Below are 17,290 nucleotides of genomic sequence, written 5' to 3'. Positions count from 1 at the left end.
TCTTATTCTCTACATGATTATAATGTCACTTTGATGTCTCAGTTAAATATGTTGATGCGACTACAAGAAGCGGCCAATTATACTAGTCCCCATGGTAACGATTCAGACAGTAATACCAATGAAGCGTTGAACGGTCTGGGAGTGCAGTCGACCCTCTGACTAAATGTACCTTCCCAGCGGCAGCCCAATTACTACAATTATAGTAACACCGTCTAAAAAAAAAAATCAAACAAATCAAAAGTGAAAAATTGAAAACTGGGAATTTATTTTAAGATATTTGTAAAATATTAATAACTATGTACAAATGTGATGAATATATATTTTCAGGGAGAATTTATATGTAACTCGAAAAGGAAAAAAACGCGTTTTTCTTCAGTTCCAAAACGTAGGCCTTGATGAGTTGCTATTACCGAATTTGTATAGTTCTTGTACAAAAAATTAACATAAACAAAAAAATGTATAATAAAATTTTGTATAAATCCTAGTGTTTAAACTTGTACAAACTATATTTTTTTATTTTCTTATAGGGCTCAAACTATTTGTCAGTAAGTTTGTGAGTTATAATTATTTTTCATTTCAAATATTTCCTTACAAATACCTCTATTTTGTTTTTTATTTTCATTTCTTTTTGTTTATTTATTTATTTTATTTTTTCGTGATTGTGTGTGTAAGTTAAATTATCTTTAACATTGTTGTTCTGACAAACAAACTAGGTTAGATTCGTTTGCTTCAAGACTTAACTTCCTTTTTCATTTATTTGAGTTGTTTCTATTTCTTTAAGTGAAACTTCGAAAGAAGTGAATATAAAAGGCTGCCAATTCACCGCTGGTTGTAATTTTGACAACAGTGGAGAGACTTAACAGAGAACAATCGTCATTTGCTTCTATTTAAATACTTTTGTACATAATTTAAGGCAAAACTATAAGTGTACGCTTCTTTTTTATAAAATAAAATCTAATAATTGTGGTACTGCTAATATTATAGTAAGTAAATATTAAATATACGCGCAACAAATTGTATATTGTATTTTACATAATTCGCTACTTTCTACAATCTGTCTTGCCTTATAAAACTGTCCTTTGCACACTTGTGTGAAGAGAGCTTCTACTTTCTCATCTTATCGCTTTGCAGCTCAATGCGATATGATGTGCGTTTGTACTTTTGCTAGAAACTTAACCTTGAAAGAATAACAAAATTGTTCTTTTTTGTACCAGAACGAGCCTTCATATGTTTTTGAACCCCTATCTTTCATTGTCTTTGACCACTTTCAACACTCATTAACGGTCCCTATAAAAAAAAAAAAAAATGAATTAAACTATGACAATACTTAAACGCGCCAAGTTTTTCATTGCCTTATTCCTGAAAGAAACTCAAGAACATTTGAAGAGAATAAATTTTAACAGAATTAAGAAAAATATTAATAGATAATATTCCATGCTACTTTGCCAGTAATTATTTAAAATTTAAGTTACTTGCTATTGTTATACAGTTAATAAGTATAATTATTTGCTCTCCTTATTTATGCAGGTTTTCATTTATGTTAGGTAAATGTTTAATTCTGCCAAAGCTAATGCCACGTTAAAGTGCTTCTTTTCATACATATCATTTGTTGCTTGATTTGTAAATATATGTATATTTTTTCATCTTATTTTGGTTTATTTAATGGTTATTTTTTGTTTGCGCCTGCAATTCATTGTATTTAGTCTAGTATCTTTACAGCGGAATATACCAAAAATAAAAAATAAAAATAAAGTAACCAAAAAGTAATGTAAATGTGACATTTGTATCGCGTAAAATAATATATATATTTCTATTTATATATGGATAAACAAGTTATTATATTTAAATTAAAAAAAAAAAACAAAAACATACAAACAAAGCAAAAACAAAAAATAAACTTACTAAATAAGTAAGAAATTAAATGAGAAATTTTGCATGTACACTAATTTATTGACAGTGCCTACCTAGTCAGTCACACTCGGCTTTCCATGTGAGAAATGCACATTAGTGTGCGGTTTTTGTTTACCGACAAGAAAGTCGAGCTTTTTCTCTAACTGTTGTTTGTTTTTTTATTTTTTTGTTATTCGGATACTCAAGTATCTTAACTACATTAACGTTTTTTTTTTTTGTATCCGCCATACAAATATATGCTTGTCTTGATTAAGCCAAAAAAATGTAATAAAAGGAGTTTAATTCATATAGTATAAATAAAAATGTTGTGCGGCTTTCGATACATATTTGTACTGCGCAGCTCCTCACATTACAGTACTGAAATTGAGGAAGCTTAATTATATGTCGTTAATGTAAAATTAAATAACTGATATACAAAAGAAACAATGTTTATAAGATAATAATTATAAAAAATTATATATAAATATTACAGATATATTACAAATGTTATTGGAAATAGCCTTGTTTAATGTTTACACCACTAATAATATTATCCAAGCCTTGTTTCCTATTTCAATAGAAATTCTTAACTTTGAAATTGAATGTACTATTCAATATGATTATTGAATTTTAAAATTTCTGTGAGAGTAAAAATTTTCATTAATTAACTGGCTTCCTTCAGTTTCTGATCGGAGGCAGTGCACTGCAAAAAGCTTCGAGCGCCACTGACTTCAAGACGTTGGCACGCCTTAAACCATTAAAGCAAGAACAAAATGTTTACCTCAGTTTCTAAGCTTATCTTCCAAAAATATCCCACCGTTATGTCGTTATAACACAACATGCATTCTGACATAAATTTGGGCTTAGGTTTTGGCATATTAACCCTACTTGGTCCCTATTTTAAACTGTTTATTGTATTAACTTAATAATTTATAATAATTATATTAAAATTTATGAATAACTACGAATTTGTGCGGCTATATTTGAAAACCTAATTGCAAAGACCAAATTAATTATAGGTTTTGAAAAGAAAACCTGTGAGGGCCAAAAAGCAATAAGTTAGTTTTCTTATAAAGTTAAATGGCAAATGTTATAAAATGAGATTACAGCTTATACTATTATTTAAAGACCGACGAAGACAAAAACAGCATCAAAAAATCCAAAACTATACTGCGTAATTGGGAGAGGATAATAGATTTTTTTTGTACTAACACTACTTTGATCCCTATCTCTCAGGTTCTCGTTCAGTCAGGCTCTTGCCCAGACTCTTCAGCGTTCATCACCGCGGCCCCTAACTCTTCCAATACATGATGGAGATATGCAATAAACCATATAATAAACAGCACTGCAGACGTGAGATATTACTGTTCTGATAGAAACATACCTTACCTCACGAACTAACTTACCACATACGCAATTATAAAACTATTAAAACTAATTACTCAGACGATACTTCTCATAGTGGTACTATTATTCTAATCAGAATCAAAGTGAAATACCTCCCTCTCCAGCAGTGTACAGAAGACTACTTAAGTAATTCTCGGACTTGAGTAGTATTTTCTAGTACAGATGTAACAATTGTTTATCACTTTTATTTTTGTTTACAGGATCAGGTGATGGGGCTTTCAATTTTTAACAAAAGTTGTTGATTTGGTTAAACTAAAAAACTTATTACTGGGCAGAAAACAAGTAAGACTATGCTATACTTTCTTACTGCAGGAGTTGGTACGAGCCTTCTCTGTTAGTACTATGAAATGCGCTAGATTGCGCAGACTACACTTTTCTTATTAAACATCAATGAACCCAAAATCAGCGAAGAAAGGAAGTATAAAAGATTGCTTGGACTTTTTATTACTTCCAAAACAGTTCATTAAAATAGTCTTAAAATATCCATCCTTTCCGGTTACGCTTTGATTAGAAGATGGCAGCACTGATGAAAGATGAACTCAAGTGTTCGCCAGACACTCGGCATAATTATTTCAATCTCATGAAGGTGTGCGAGACTAAAATAGCATTGATGAAATCGTTAATTCTTTAAGAATTACTATTATCTACAACCTCAAAACATTTTACTGCTTCGGAAGTCAAATTCGCCATCGCAAGGAGCTTTACTAAAAATCTCTTGTCTTTGACCTTAATTTTCCAATTGGTGGTAAATGTTGTAGTTTGGAAACTATTGGTGCAGGTGGGAAGAAAAAGAGATTGAAATCTCCGTCACTGATTTTAGCATTGGCGATGAATTCGGAATGAAGCACACAAGAGAGAGAAAAGTTTCTCGTTTGAATCACCTTACATATCTATTTAGTACCAGAATGAGTGGAACTGATGAAGGAGTCATTTACATTAATAATAGAAATGGAAGAAAAAAAAAAGCATTGCCTGAAGCTGTCGTAAATAATTAGATGGAGGCAACTGCTAGTGAAAATGCGTCAATTAACAAACGTAATTTATTGTACAAAAAATCATTTATTGATAATCGGTATGCAACTTTTGAACATGTTCATTTAATTAAATTAAACTAAAATAATGTTGACCAGTTTAGCATGTACTCCACTTTAGTTAATACATCTGGCTGAGTACCCATGCCGACATTCTCTTAAGCCTTTTCTGTAGTACACAGGCTCCTCACAGGATTCAGATTTTGACGGTAGGTGTCGTGCTCTCCATTATCTAAAACTCGCTTCTTTTATCAAGTAGACATCTACTGGTCCACGTTCCAAACTAAGCTAAGTCCTCTTTTCCTTATCGCAGCCTTTTAGTTCTCTTCACTTGATGATTTTCTTATTTTTTTTTTTTTGTTTGGGAGCGAGCCGAATCTACAACCTCCAATCTAGAAACCGCGGGCATAAATGGTGTAGAAATACTACGATGTGTACGCTTTTCTGTAAATTACGACAGATACAGTTCGTGGTGTGGGAATTAGTGTTTGCGAAGAAAGGGATTGTTGGTTCAAATATTTGGAATCGTTGCTGGGTAACTTTGGAGGAACGGAGTTGGAGTATAGTTTGGGTAAGCATGGAGACTTTAAGAATAATTTTGCATTTTTAAAATAAAAAGATACTTTGCATTATAACACTATTTAAATATGAGGTGTAAATTCTCAAGTTGACAGCACATTTGTGGATTCACTCGCCAGTTACACTGCACAGCTGAAAATCTATTCTGTGAATAAATTCATTCTTGTATTTCACTTTATTTTTATTTTTTGATTGTACATATTCAATTGAAATAATAACAAATAAAATTATATGTAGTAAAATTACAATGGAATTACATTCATAGACTATTAGAAACTTAACAAGAACTGCTAGCATTATTTTACAAACTAGCTTCTTTTCCTTTTTTTATAAATCACATTAGTAATCTTTATTAAGTAACAAGTAAAAAAGAATACCACATTGTACGTGTTTATTATTATGATTTATTAAAAATGCTAAGTTTTTTAAAATAGGCAACACTTTTCATTTATTATTTTTAAACTTTTTTCTTGAACTATACACACGTGACAGAAGCGGATCTATTTTCAATTAAGGTGGTTTAAAATCAGAAAATACATGCAAAGTAATTTTTTTCTATCATAATTTTGTATCTTTATTATTAAATTTAAATATGAATATTTTAGAACAGTTCCTTTAATTTCTTTTCACTTTTTTTTTTTTAATTATTAGGTATTAATTCATTACTGGAAAAGATTGAATGATCGAAACAAAATTACAAAAAAAATAAAATGAAATATGAATTCTAGAAATTGAATTAAAATTTCATATCACATTTTTTTTTTCTTTTTAAAGAATGCATAAGATTTGATGCAATCTCAGTTATCCTAAAAGTACCATACGAAATTTATTTACAACAAATTTGACAAAATAAAATATCGCTAGAGGCTCAGATTGTGTCTACTTTTATTAAATTTATTTGTTAAGAAAAGTAAATAATAAAGAATTTTTAGACTGTCTATTTTGTTTTTCTTTTCTTTTTATTTTCTTTAAATATTTATTTTTAAATTTCATTTTTTCTAAGAAAAGTCTTTTTTTCCCTTTATTGAACAGATTTCTACTGTTTTCTATAAGATATTTTTTGTTCAAGTCTATATAACAATTTATTACACTCTCAATTTTATATATTATGTATTGATTTAAAGAACGATAAATAAATTGTTAAACATCACAATAGGGGAATCTATCAAGATTTATTCAAATATAATAAAAAAATAAATAAAAATCGCAAGAACATTTAGTTTTAAAAATATATTTTGCTTAATTACATGTTCACGACTATATTAAATAAACATTCTCATATTTATAAAACATATATATTTTTAGAGGTTTTAATTAAAGGAACAATATACAAATTCTTTTTATAATTCTTTATTACTAGTGGAAGTGAGTATTGTTTTATAATTTGGAACTATGTTCCTACTTCATTAATGATCAAATATAACTTGTTCATTCAATCAATATTGGGATAATCATTTTTAATAATTGTCGAAAGAAATGTAAAATAAAATTGACAACGGAAATCTTAACTTGAAAGGGTATCTGTCAAAGTTTTTTCTCAAATTAAATTTACATATTGTGGGCACTTTAAAATATTAAGAGACAAATAAACACAAACAGAACGAATGTTTATAATTGTACACATAAAAAAATTGGTTGACCTGTTCATTTGCACAAAGTGCCCTGAACCACATCTGCCAAGTCCCAAATGGAGCTAGTCTGGGGTCATACGAACGACATCTAACGAACTTTAATATCTTTTCACTGTCCATAGAATGCTTGAATTGTGACAGAATGCCCATATAACGTCTGATACTGAGAGTGATGTCGAAACTAACGATATGGCGTAATTGGAATCATTTCAAAGTACTCAGAAAATCCCCGAATTTATTTAGACATTTATCAAGAATTTCATATTAAACGGAAAATATTTTAAAAAATTAGGCTTTTATTGGATACCCTGTGCACTATTGTTTTTAAGAATGTAACTAACTTTATTCCTTTCATTTTTAGAGTTTTGTTCTTCTTGCTAAAGAAAACAGTATGCTCTCTCAAAGCTATGCAGGACCGATAAGGTAGTGAAGTGTCCTAAATCGCAAGATGTACAATGACAGCTTACAGCCTTTATTATTACAAGTGAAGTCGTGTGACCCCATCGTAGACCCATCGGAGGAGTAAAAATTAGTTGCATCACTTTGAAAACTAAACCTAATAAAATGAAGTTCAGAATTAAAGTTGTATCTAAACATTATTATAGTAATTTATGACAAATAAGACCCAACAGTAATGAACAGATTCTTGCCATGATATCAAAGCATGCAAGAAAGAAGAGCCAAGAAAAATAAAGGATACACACAATTAATTTAGTAATAATGATCATTAATAAAATAAATATTTATTAATAGAATAATCATGAACGTCTGTTTGGGCAACGAACGAATGTAACTAAATTAATTGCATTTAATATTTATTTTTAAAATAATGCAACTTCGTTGTCGGAAGAAAACAAAGAAATATTCACGAAAATAACTATGAATAATGAAAAACATTAGAGAACATGAGGCTAATAAGTCATCCACCAAAGTCGAGATAGAAAGTTTCAGTTGTCTAGACTAGACAAAATGCCTAGTTAAGTAAGAAATGAAGAATAAGGCTTTCAGAACCGCCGATTCAGAACTTGCCGACTGTGAAACACTCACTGTGATTTGCTTTCTTTAGTGCTAAAGGTGTGAAAACGGCTGAAATTCATCGTGAGATAAGTGAAGTTTATGGAAAAAACTTTATGAACGGTGGAATGTGGGACGAATTAGGCAACACCTTCGGTCATTACTGAAGATTTGGTGCAGGAAGTTGACGAAAAAATGAAAGAGAACAGACGCTTCATCGTAATCCAATGAGATTACTCAAGTATCAAGTAATGACCTCTATGAAATTGTGACCGGGCGCTTAAATTATCGAAAGTTATGTTCACGCTGGAACAACTTGAACAGCATCCGTACAGTCCCGATCTAGCGCTCTGTGACTACCACCTGTTTCTGGGGCTTCAGCGCCACGAAGCGATGATGAAGGTCAAAACGACCGTGTTGCAAGTGTCTGTAAAATCAGCAGACTTCTATAAGGATTTTAAAGCTGGTTATACGATACGATAATTGCCTTAATATTAGCGTTATTTAACACATGTAGAAAAGTTGATTAAGGTACAGGCTTTCATGTAAAAATAAAATTGTTAAGAAACATTATTTTCTTTTGTATTAAAACAGCACTTACTTAAAAAACACGCCTCATATTAGAAATATTTTTTTTTCAATTTTTAAAGAAGACAGAATTAGTTCTGGGCATGCCAAAACCTGTCAAAAGCCTGAGATGAATGCTGAAAAAAATATTCTTATTTTTTCTAGAACTATAGCTTTTCGTCCTTAATCTGTGACATCCAAATAGTTGTTGCAGAAGTCTAGGTGGTGATCTGGAAATATCTGAAATTTTTGTATAATAAGGTTGAGCAGTTTTATAAGTTACATTTCAGAGTTGACAACAAGATGAAATAATTTGATAGGGCTGTGTAATGAATGATTGGGTTTTTTAGCTTTCTAAATTAGAATTGTTACAGTCGATTGGAAAGCAAACGAGATGTAGAATTTACTTTTAAAGAGATAAGTAAGAATTGGAAATGCATTTCGTGAAAAGCGACGCAGTAGCCATCAGATTTACAGTGTTTAAAATATGGCAAATCGTAGACAATACATTCCCCAAATAAATTTCCCTTGAGATATTATTTTAATTATAAAAATTAATGTTTTCCATTATTCAAGTAAAAAAAAAAGCCAAAGAATTGATCTAAACAATTGCATTGTTTTCGAAGAGGACAAAAATAAATTATGAATAACATTAATATACCAAGTTATGCATTTTATAGGTATAATTTTTTTAAATTAAATTTTCTTTTTAATTTATTTGTAAATATAAAGACATTTAAATACGTAGAAAATGGTAAGATATTTGTATATAATAGTGTTAAATTTGGAGGCCACTCAATTGGTACATGGGCATATTACATGTAATTACTATTTTACACATTATATTTTTATCATATCTATTTAAGAAAATTATTGGTCACACGTTTTATTGTATAATTTTTAAATTTATTTATAAACTAGAATTAATCCATTTTTAGAGGAGCTTCGTTCTCTATCAAATTCTAAATTGGTATATTAAGTTGGAGATGTGAGGTAGATCCTGTACATATACGACACACGGTACACGGATATTTGTGTGTAATTTTATTAACTGTATGGGTCATTTGCTATAAAGATATTTTATTACATTATTACAATCATCTTCGTATTTATATATATTTATACTTTTTATATTTATCGTAAATAAACTACTACCTTTGGTATTATTAACTGCTAAATCTTAATCTTATTTACACACACATATAAATTATATTACATAAATATTAATGGTATTATTATTAGTCTACTAATATTTACATAGGTATTGTACAAATATTTAACAAGATTATATACCAATGAATATTTGGATAAGAGTAAAAAAATTAATAAATTCTTTTTTTTTTTGTGCAATAATTGACAATTATTTCATATTTAATGGGATAATTTCTATTTTTTGTTTGCGAGCCTTCATAATATTGTAAGAAAATGAAACTTTAACAAAATGATTACAATTTGCAATAAATAAATTCGGTCTATGTAAATTTAATATAATTTTAATAAATTGTTTAAAAAAAAATTGTTTTTAATCGCTTTAAATTAACATCGTCACAGGTAATCTAGCATAAAGATTTATATATTCTCTTCTCCAAATATTGGGAAAAAACATTCTACACTTCTCAACTAAAAGCTTCTTTTTTATCTGAACTGTTTATTTTACTAGAAATTTGCTGCTATTTTCACTTAATTAATTTCTTATTAAATTTTGCGAGTTCTTTGTGAGAAGATTTGAAGGTTGACATGGATTCAGGATGGCTCTCACAACATATGAAATTCAAACATCATGTAGCAAGCATTAGATCAAAGTAAAAATACGTTTTTGCTGTATTGAGCTGTTAGTTCAATTGTGAGCTTTGGTTAAAAAAAAAAAAAAAAAAACAGGACTGCTTTTAATTTGCTAATTAACAATTTTATTCATTATTTACAAGAAATAACAATGTACGCAGTGGGACCTTTACTTTGAAGAAAAAAGATGTCTTTGATCAGCTACCCGCTTTTGGTTTCATAAAGCTAATCGAAAAAATTGGCAACTGTCGAGTTAAAAATCAAGCCCAGGTAATCGTGCATGTGCTTCAGTTCTGGCAGTGTTTAAAGGTCACCGTTAGCTGTCATCTCCACAATTGGTGAAGGGTCAAAGAGAAGATGTAAGAAGAATTGACTGCATGAATGACATGAATTTTATTCATCCATCCTGTAGTTCTAGTTTAAAAATAGACAATGAACTAGTCAATTACTGCATTTATCTAAGGACATTTCAGGTTGGTACACAAGAGTAACGTGTATAAACACGAATTCTTTCCTGATGTTCCACAAGATTTCTTTCATCAATTTGGGACTTTATAAGCAGAGAGTGATACAAGAAAGTCCAACTTCAACCAGCCTTCAGCAACAGCTAGCGAGTTTCCTTCCAACAAGACAATGTTCGCCTTCAAACCTGCGTTTTCACTAGTCCCTCCCCCCTTTGGAGAAAGATATTTTGATTTGGCTCAGTTTTAGAGCCGCCGACACCCACTGAACATGACCAATGAGTACAAGGACTTCATTTATTCGCTTAATCGAGAAGGCATTTAAAATAACAACAGGTTGATTCTCATTTTTCTTCCTCATGACCAAGGGACGCGTTGATTTCAGGGTTTTGGAATCAGTTATTGGATTGTCGAACATGAATAAAACAATTATTTTTTTTTTATGCTTGATACATAAAACTTTGATTTTACACTCTTCTTAATTTTCTTAAAAGAATACCAGCTATTCTAAGAGAATACAGATGGTGCTCTTTTGTTGTAGTCAAATTTGTACTTCATTTATGCAAATAGAAATTAAACAGTAGAAAATAAAGTCAAATAATTATACACGTTTTTTTTAAGTTTTTATTGGAAGCAAGTAGGGTATGAATATTTTATGAAATGAAAAAGCAAGCCGAAGAAATATAATTAAAAATATATTTATATCAATATAAATAATGACTAGCAGCAAATAGGCTCGCCCGAATTTGAACAAACAAAAGGAAAAATAAAATAAAAAAAGGGTTAAAACATATTATATATGTATATATATTATATGTACACGACATCTACCACATGCAATGAACGGACGTAGTAAAAATAAGACCATATTTTCACTAGATTTCTTAGGTTTCAATTTATTTATATATTTTTTAAGTAAAACCATAGTCTTTAGGGATATTTGTTCAAATTGATATCAGTCATAGTGGCGTTAGGATCATCGGTTCTGGAATAGCGACCAGCCAGATGGTGTGGGTGATGTGCCGGAAGCACAGTGTAATGGTGGGCGATGGAATATGGTGGCTGAGGAGGAGGTAGCGGAGGAGGCGGTGGAGGCGGTATTAGCGGAGGCGGTGGAGGCCCCAGGGTAGGCCTTGGTCACGCCAGCTCCGTGTAGTACCCTCCTCTAGATTTGTCATACAATACGACTGAGTTGGCCACCTGATACTGGGCATGGTATTGTGCTGCAGCGTGGTATTGCTGTTGCACAGAGCCTTGGTGGTGCAGTGGATGGTACTGTCTGAACGATTGATAGTGATCGTATTGTGGTTGATAGCTGTTGTAGGCAGGCGCTGTTTGAGCCGGCACCATGGTAGCATTGGAAGTCGGCTGGTATAAAGAAGACTGACTGTGCAGTTTGTGCTGCTGCTGTAGCTGTTGCTGTTGTTGTTGTTGAGGTGGTAGTTGCTGTCTGCTGCTTATATTCGGCGGATGTTGCTGCTGTGTTTGGGACGCAAGTTGATGTGTATGGCCTCCGGCTGGTTCGCCATTATTCTGCAGTGTATGATATCTTTGTAATTTGGCCGGCGCTTGGTTCCTTGATCTAGCTTTGGCCGCTTGCCATTCTTGCAAAAATCTACACAGCTGGGCGTGGTCCAGTGCCAATTCATATTCGCCTGATTCATCGTAGTCCGGACCCTTTAAACATGAAACAAAGTTATTGAATTTTTAAAAATCAATTTTTAATGTGAAAATTTCTTTTTCATGCTTAATTCTTTTACTAATTTATATAAGTCTTCCTAATTTTCTCAAAAATGACTTCTTGACACATTTCTTTTCTAACAGCAGAGATTTTTCAAAACCAATTTATACTAAATGGCTAATAAAAACCAATTGGAATTATACCAGTTTATTAAAAAAATAATTTCTACGAATACTTCTTTTATTTATTAAATATTCCTCTTCTTTATCAAAGCTATCTCTTTGCAGTATTTTTGTGAACAGAGCCAAGTTGCAATTTTAAACTCTAAAAAGTTATAACACTATGAAGTGATACCACTAAGTTTCTTTTTCACACGTTTTTTATGTCATTTTATTCTAGGATCACAATTGCTCGTAGTAAATTTAACAATTGTAAAAAAATAAAATGGATGGTCCAAAAAAATGAAAGAACGATTTGATTAGTAGATGATTTGTCTCCACGAATAGACACCGAAATTCCAAACAAGTTTCTTTCACTTGAGTTACGTGACCCACACCATGAATAAGTTTTTAAGCAAAATTTTGATTCTGAATTGTAGTAGGAATAAGGCAATAGTTTCTGGACTTACTAAGGATTTTTTTTGTGCAACTTGTTCTAATCGAATTCGCGAGACATGGAATCAAAAATATTGGTCCTGGAGTTTGTCCTGGTACTGGGTTCGATTTCCTAGGCCTTGGATTTGATTTAATGTTTATTATGAAACTTTATAGTAAAGTATGTTTGCTAGTCGCCTCCGTCCACTACATCTAATTTGGTAGTTGGACGTAAAGCCCGCCTAAAAAAATAGGTATTACTTTACTTTTTTATTTATCATAGATCAGGCAACATAAAAACAAGATCACCAAAACTGTTTTACGAAGTATTAGGAGCGCTGTTGAAGAATAAGAATATAATTTCTTGTTTCTAGATGAAAATCATATTTCAAGACCTTCAAAACGATTTAGATATCTGATAACAGTAATTTGAATCCTTTTTTGTTTGGATTCAAAACGATTTCATAAATAACAAACTAATTACATTGTTTTCATATTTAGAATACTCACATTGTTAATTTTTTCATCTAACATTTTGAAAAAATCATTCTGGCTTGAAGACAATTCTCTGAAACAAAATTATAAATATTAATTATAATATTTTAAAATTATCCAAGTACTAACATAAAGCTAAAGCTATGATTCGTGAAAAATTTAACCACTGAGTGCCTGCCTTCATGATAGCACTTTGTTAGCCCTTTGCTCCTTCCAAAATAAAAAGCGAATGATACTCGTAGTCCTAAGAATGACTGAGTTGGTTTCATTATATTGTAATCTGAGCGTGGTAATGAATCATAGGTAACCCAAAACGTGGTGTGGAACTGAAAGATTTGTGAAGTATCGCCTTAGTTGGCATCGTAAGTACGAGGATAAGTGCAACCGTAAAAACTGATTCTGCTCTCACAAAGGGCCGTTAGTACTGCCCTATCTGATGTGTTGAGCACCAAAATAAAGGAAGTGAACATTAGTCCCGTAAAGGGCTAACCAGAAACGGCAACACCGTTAAAGCTATCTCAAAACAAATGTTTGCTGCTAATGTCTACATACACCGTACAAGCACTACATATTAGACTTGTTGTTCCCCCTAGTTTGGCTGTGGGCCAAAGCCCTGTACTAGTGCTTCAATTAAAAATGATATGAAAGGTGATCATCACAGGTGGTATAGTACAACCAAAAAAAGTGTACCAAGTGAAGTTGCTTACGCTTGTGCTAACAGTGGACTATTTGATAAATGGACCATCTGCCTCAATCTGGAGGATGCTTCGTCGTCCTCTGCACACGGATCGTTAGGATCTTGGTCATCCGTCGGAATAGGGTTGGCGATGCCGACCACACTGCCTCCACCTCCGCCTCCGCCACCACCACCGCTTCCATTCTCCGCCTGGTTCGTGCCACCTCCTTCTTCATCGCTCTCATCGCTACCTACTCCTGAAACACAAAACAAAGAAAATAAATTTTTAAAGTCCACTTACAATCACCAGCGCAATGTAAATTAATTGAAAATAATAATTAGAGATTCAGTTCTGTTGATTTATGTCCGAATATCGCAGGTTTTCCTGAAAGGGTAAATTAATTAAACGAATTTTGAACGGACAATTTGACAGCACAGAAATCCAAAAGTAAAAATAATAAGACATCTAAGTGAAATTCTCGTTCAGTTGGATATTTCAAATCTGGGTCTCCGATTAGCCTTTTACGCCACTCTTCAAAAAGGGGTCGTCTCTCCTGCGGAAGCGAGGGTAAATTCGTGTCACTTTACTTCCTTATTTTTAAGGGATTTCTGCAAATTTGGAATTTTCTAAGCCAACTATTTTTCATTTATTTCCATTATCTTTCCACTTCTCGACAACATCCTCTTCCAACAAACCTCATCTTATCCTTCTTAATCACTACTCTCAATTATAGCCTCTTTTCCTTTTGACGATCTACTGTCTAGTATTGCCGAAACTAATATAGTCTTCTGGTTTTAGGTCGACCCACAATTATTTTACTATTCACCAACACTATTGTCTAACCATTTCTTCTTTCATTGTTGACTATTGCTGCACTTTCAGGCACCAGGTCTCCGTTGAAAGTAACATTGTTCGCACTTGAGACCGCACGTCCCAAGTTTCGTATTTTTTTTTCCACCAGAGTGGCATAAGAGAGTCTCGCTTTGTACTCGTTTTGCACATTAATACGCCACAAAACTGAGTTGAACCTTGAGTTAAACATGCTAATGGCCTTTCTTCCCTCAGCCTCTCCATCTTGGCCTTGGACGGGCGGTATATTTCCACTTATATATTGTATATTTCCACTTGGACTAGCGGTATATTGAACCAAAATACCGTGCTTTTCGTCTTATTTTATTACCCTTTCACAACAATAACTTCACCGTCAGAGGCCAGTTACTCTCATTTGCATTATTGCTAACTTAATCCTGCTTTTTCATGAAAAAAAAATACAGCTGAATAACAATTCAGTTCGAAGTAACAACATTACAACACAGCTGTAACAACATTCACTAAAAAACTGGGCAATAGTAGGCCAGTTTTTTTTTGTTCTTTTTGTTATAAATAATAAAAAAACAATCGTACGAAGGGCAAATAAAGAATAAAAAGTCTTTATTCATGTCATATCCTGGTAAGTGATAATCCTGGAAGTGATAAACTATTCACTTAACCTTTAATTTAGATTTGTCCCAATTTAGTAAAGTAATTAATGTGAGTAAATTCTCCCACTTAAGTCACAGTTATAAATTGTATTAACTTTAGGCAAAGTTGTAATTTGGTATATTAAATTTTAATATAAAATTACAAGAAAAAAAAAATCTAACGAAATTATGAAGTACAGGACATTATTTACAAGTAAATACTTTTAATCAATGAAATGGTAATTTTAAGGAGGCTAAAAAAAAGTTATATTTTTTTTTATCTCGGCTCTTGTAAAAATCATTCCGCTTTGCTGAACGAAACCTGCACTGTACAGTGGTGAATCAATGTTATCCATCCTTCTTCTTCTTCTTCTTCTTCTTCTTCTTCTTCTTCTATGGGCACTACAGACCGAGACGGTCCATGGCCTGCTCTATGCGGATAGACCACTCAACCCTATCATTCACCAGGTGGGCCCTCAAACCTATCTTTCTCATATCCGCCCTCACATTGTCCACCCACCTGGTCTTCGGACGTCCCCGGGGGCGAGAGCCGTGCCACTTTCCTTTTAGCACTTTTGATGCTATCCTTTCCTCGGACATCCGGCATACATGCCCATACCATTTCAGCCGCTGGGCCTTCACAAACGCGGTGATGCTTGGCTCCCCATATAGGGCGTACACCTCTTGATTTGGCCTTCTTTTCCAGCTCTGGTTTTCCCTTTTCGGCCCAAAGATCCGTCTTAGGACTCGCCTCTCGAACCTGTCAATCCTCTCACAAGCTGCCTTATTCAGTGTCCATGTTTCGCTTGCGTAGGTCACGACAGGCCTTATCAAGGTCTTATACATCTGGATCTTTGTTCCTCGGTTGACCAGGCTGTTCCTCATTATTTTATATAGACCGTAGTACGCTCTGTTTCCCGCTGCTATCCTTCTTCTGACTTCTTCTTTTTCGTCGGCTATGTCCGAAATGATAGAGCCCAGGTAGGGGAAGTTGGAGACAACCTCGAACTCGTAATCCCCAAAGACGTAATACGTCGCGGGATGCACCAGAGGCTTCCTCCTAGCCACCAGCACTTTCGTCTTTCCCTCATTAACGCGGAGCCCGACGCGCTTGGCTTCTCGCTCCAGCGTGACGAAGATACTTTTTACGGCTGCCAGGGATCTACCAATGATCACCACATCATCCGCATACGCCATGATCTGAGAGGTGCGATCAATCAGCGTGCCATTGAGGTCCATCTCAAGAGTCTTGCATACCTTGTGCAGCAGACAGTTAAACAGGAGGGGCGACATCGGATCTCCTTGCCTGGGCCCGTTTCCGATATCGAAAGCGTCCGAAAGAGTCCCGCTGGAGATAACTAGTCCTCTAGAACCTCGCAGTGTCATTTCAGTAAGCCTTATTAGTTTTGGCGGGATTAGCATGTCTTTCAGAGCTTGTACGAGTCCGTTCCTAAATACGGTATCATACGCGGCCTTAAAATCCACAAACAACATCCAGACAGTCATGCCATGTTCTCTCATTTTTTGTTATCATCCTAAGAGGGTTTTTATTTATTTATGGTTTACTTTTCAAGAAAATAATAATTAGGGACATTTATTAAAAGTTTTTTTTTTTTTTTTTTAATTCATTTCGTTCAATTTTAACCGCGATTTCCGTAATCGGATTTCTTTCTCAAAGATACTTCAGCAAATCAAGAAGACCTGAACACTTATTTATCATCTTTTATCTTCTAAGCAACCCTGAAAACACTAATACAACTGATTACACCTTCGCAGTCTCGGCTACTTCTTTCCACAAGCATGGATCAACAGTTCAAAATCTTAAAAACAGAATATCACACAGATGCTGTTCATGAGTACAAGGTAATCCATTTTTTTCAAACCACTACCAAAGTTAGGAGCAACGGATAAATGTGTTAACTACTTAATTACAAATTTCTCACAATTAAATAGACCAAAAAACCGAAATAATTGAAGGATTTAATGAAAATTAAAAAAAATCTTCAAACGATCAAAACATTT

The 17,290-nt window shown here is 32.9% G+C and overlaps 2 protein-coding genes across 9 annotated transcripts in view; one reads left to right on the top strand and one right to left on the bottom strand.

Annotated features, from left to right (window-relative positions):
• Positions 1 to 2,407, top strand: part of sick (sickie) — a 353,303-nt gene extending 350,896 nt beyond the window's left edge. For all 6 annotated transcript variants that reach the window (XM_074127748.1, XM_074127763.1, XM_074127757.1 and 3 more), the window contains one exon: positions 43 to 2,407. In XM_074127748.1, the coding sequence (XP_073983849.1) occupies positions 43 to 159 (117 nt within the window). In that variant the 3' untranslated portion in view covers positions 160 to 2,407. The remainder of the gene's footprint in view (positions 1 to 42) is intronic.
• An 8,498-nt stretch (positions 2,408 to 10,905) lies between these two features.
• LOC141454075 (uncharacterized) overlaps positions 10,906 to 17,290 on the bottom strand; it is a 193,806-nt gene continuing 187,421 nt past the window's right edge. For all 3 annotated transcript variants that reach the window (XM_074127894.1, XM_074127886.1, XM_074127897.1), the window contains exons 2-4: positions 13,839 to 14,064; positions 13,147 to 13,204; positions 10,906 to 12,039 (exon numbers count right to left, since the gene is read on the bottom strand). In XM_074127894.1, the coding sequence (XP_073983995.1) occupies positions 11,500 to 12,039; positions 13,147 to 13,204; positions 13,839 to 14,064 (824 nt within the window). In that variant the 3' untranslated portion in view covers positions 10,906 to 11,499. The remainder of the gene's footprint in view (positions 12,040 to 13,146; positions 13,205 to 13,838; positions 14,065 to 17,290) is intronic.

The sequence above is a fragment of the Rhodnius prolixus genome, unplaced genomic scaffold (genome assembly GCF_049639745.1).
Source record: "Rhodnius prolixus isolate KJV_2025 unplaced genomic scaffold, Rpr scaffold_1, whole genome shotgun sequence".
Classification (NCBI taxonomy): domain Eukaryota; kingdom Metazoa; phylum Arthropoda; class Insecta; order Hemiptera; family Reduviidae; genus Rhodnius; species Rhodnius prolixus.
The sequence above is the reverse complement of the archived record's forward strand: the minus strand, read 5'-3'. Positions and strand labels throughout refer to the sequence as shown.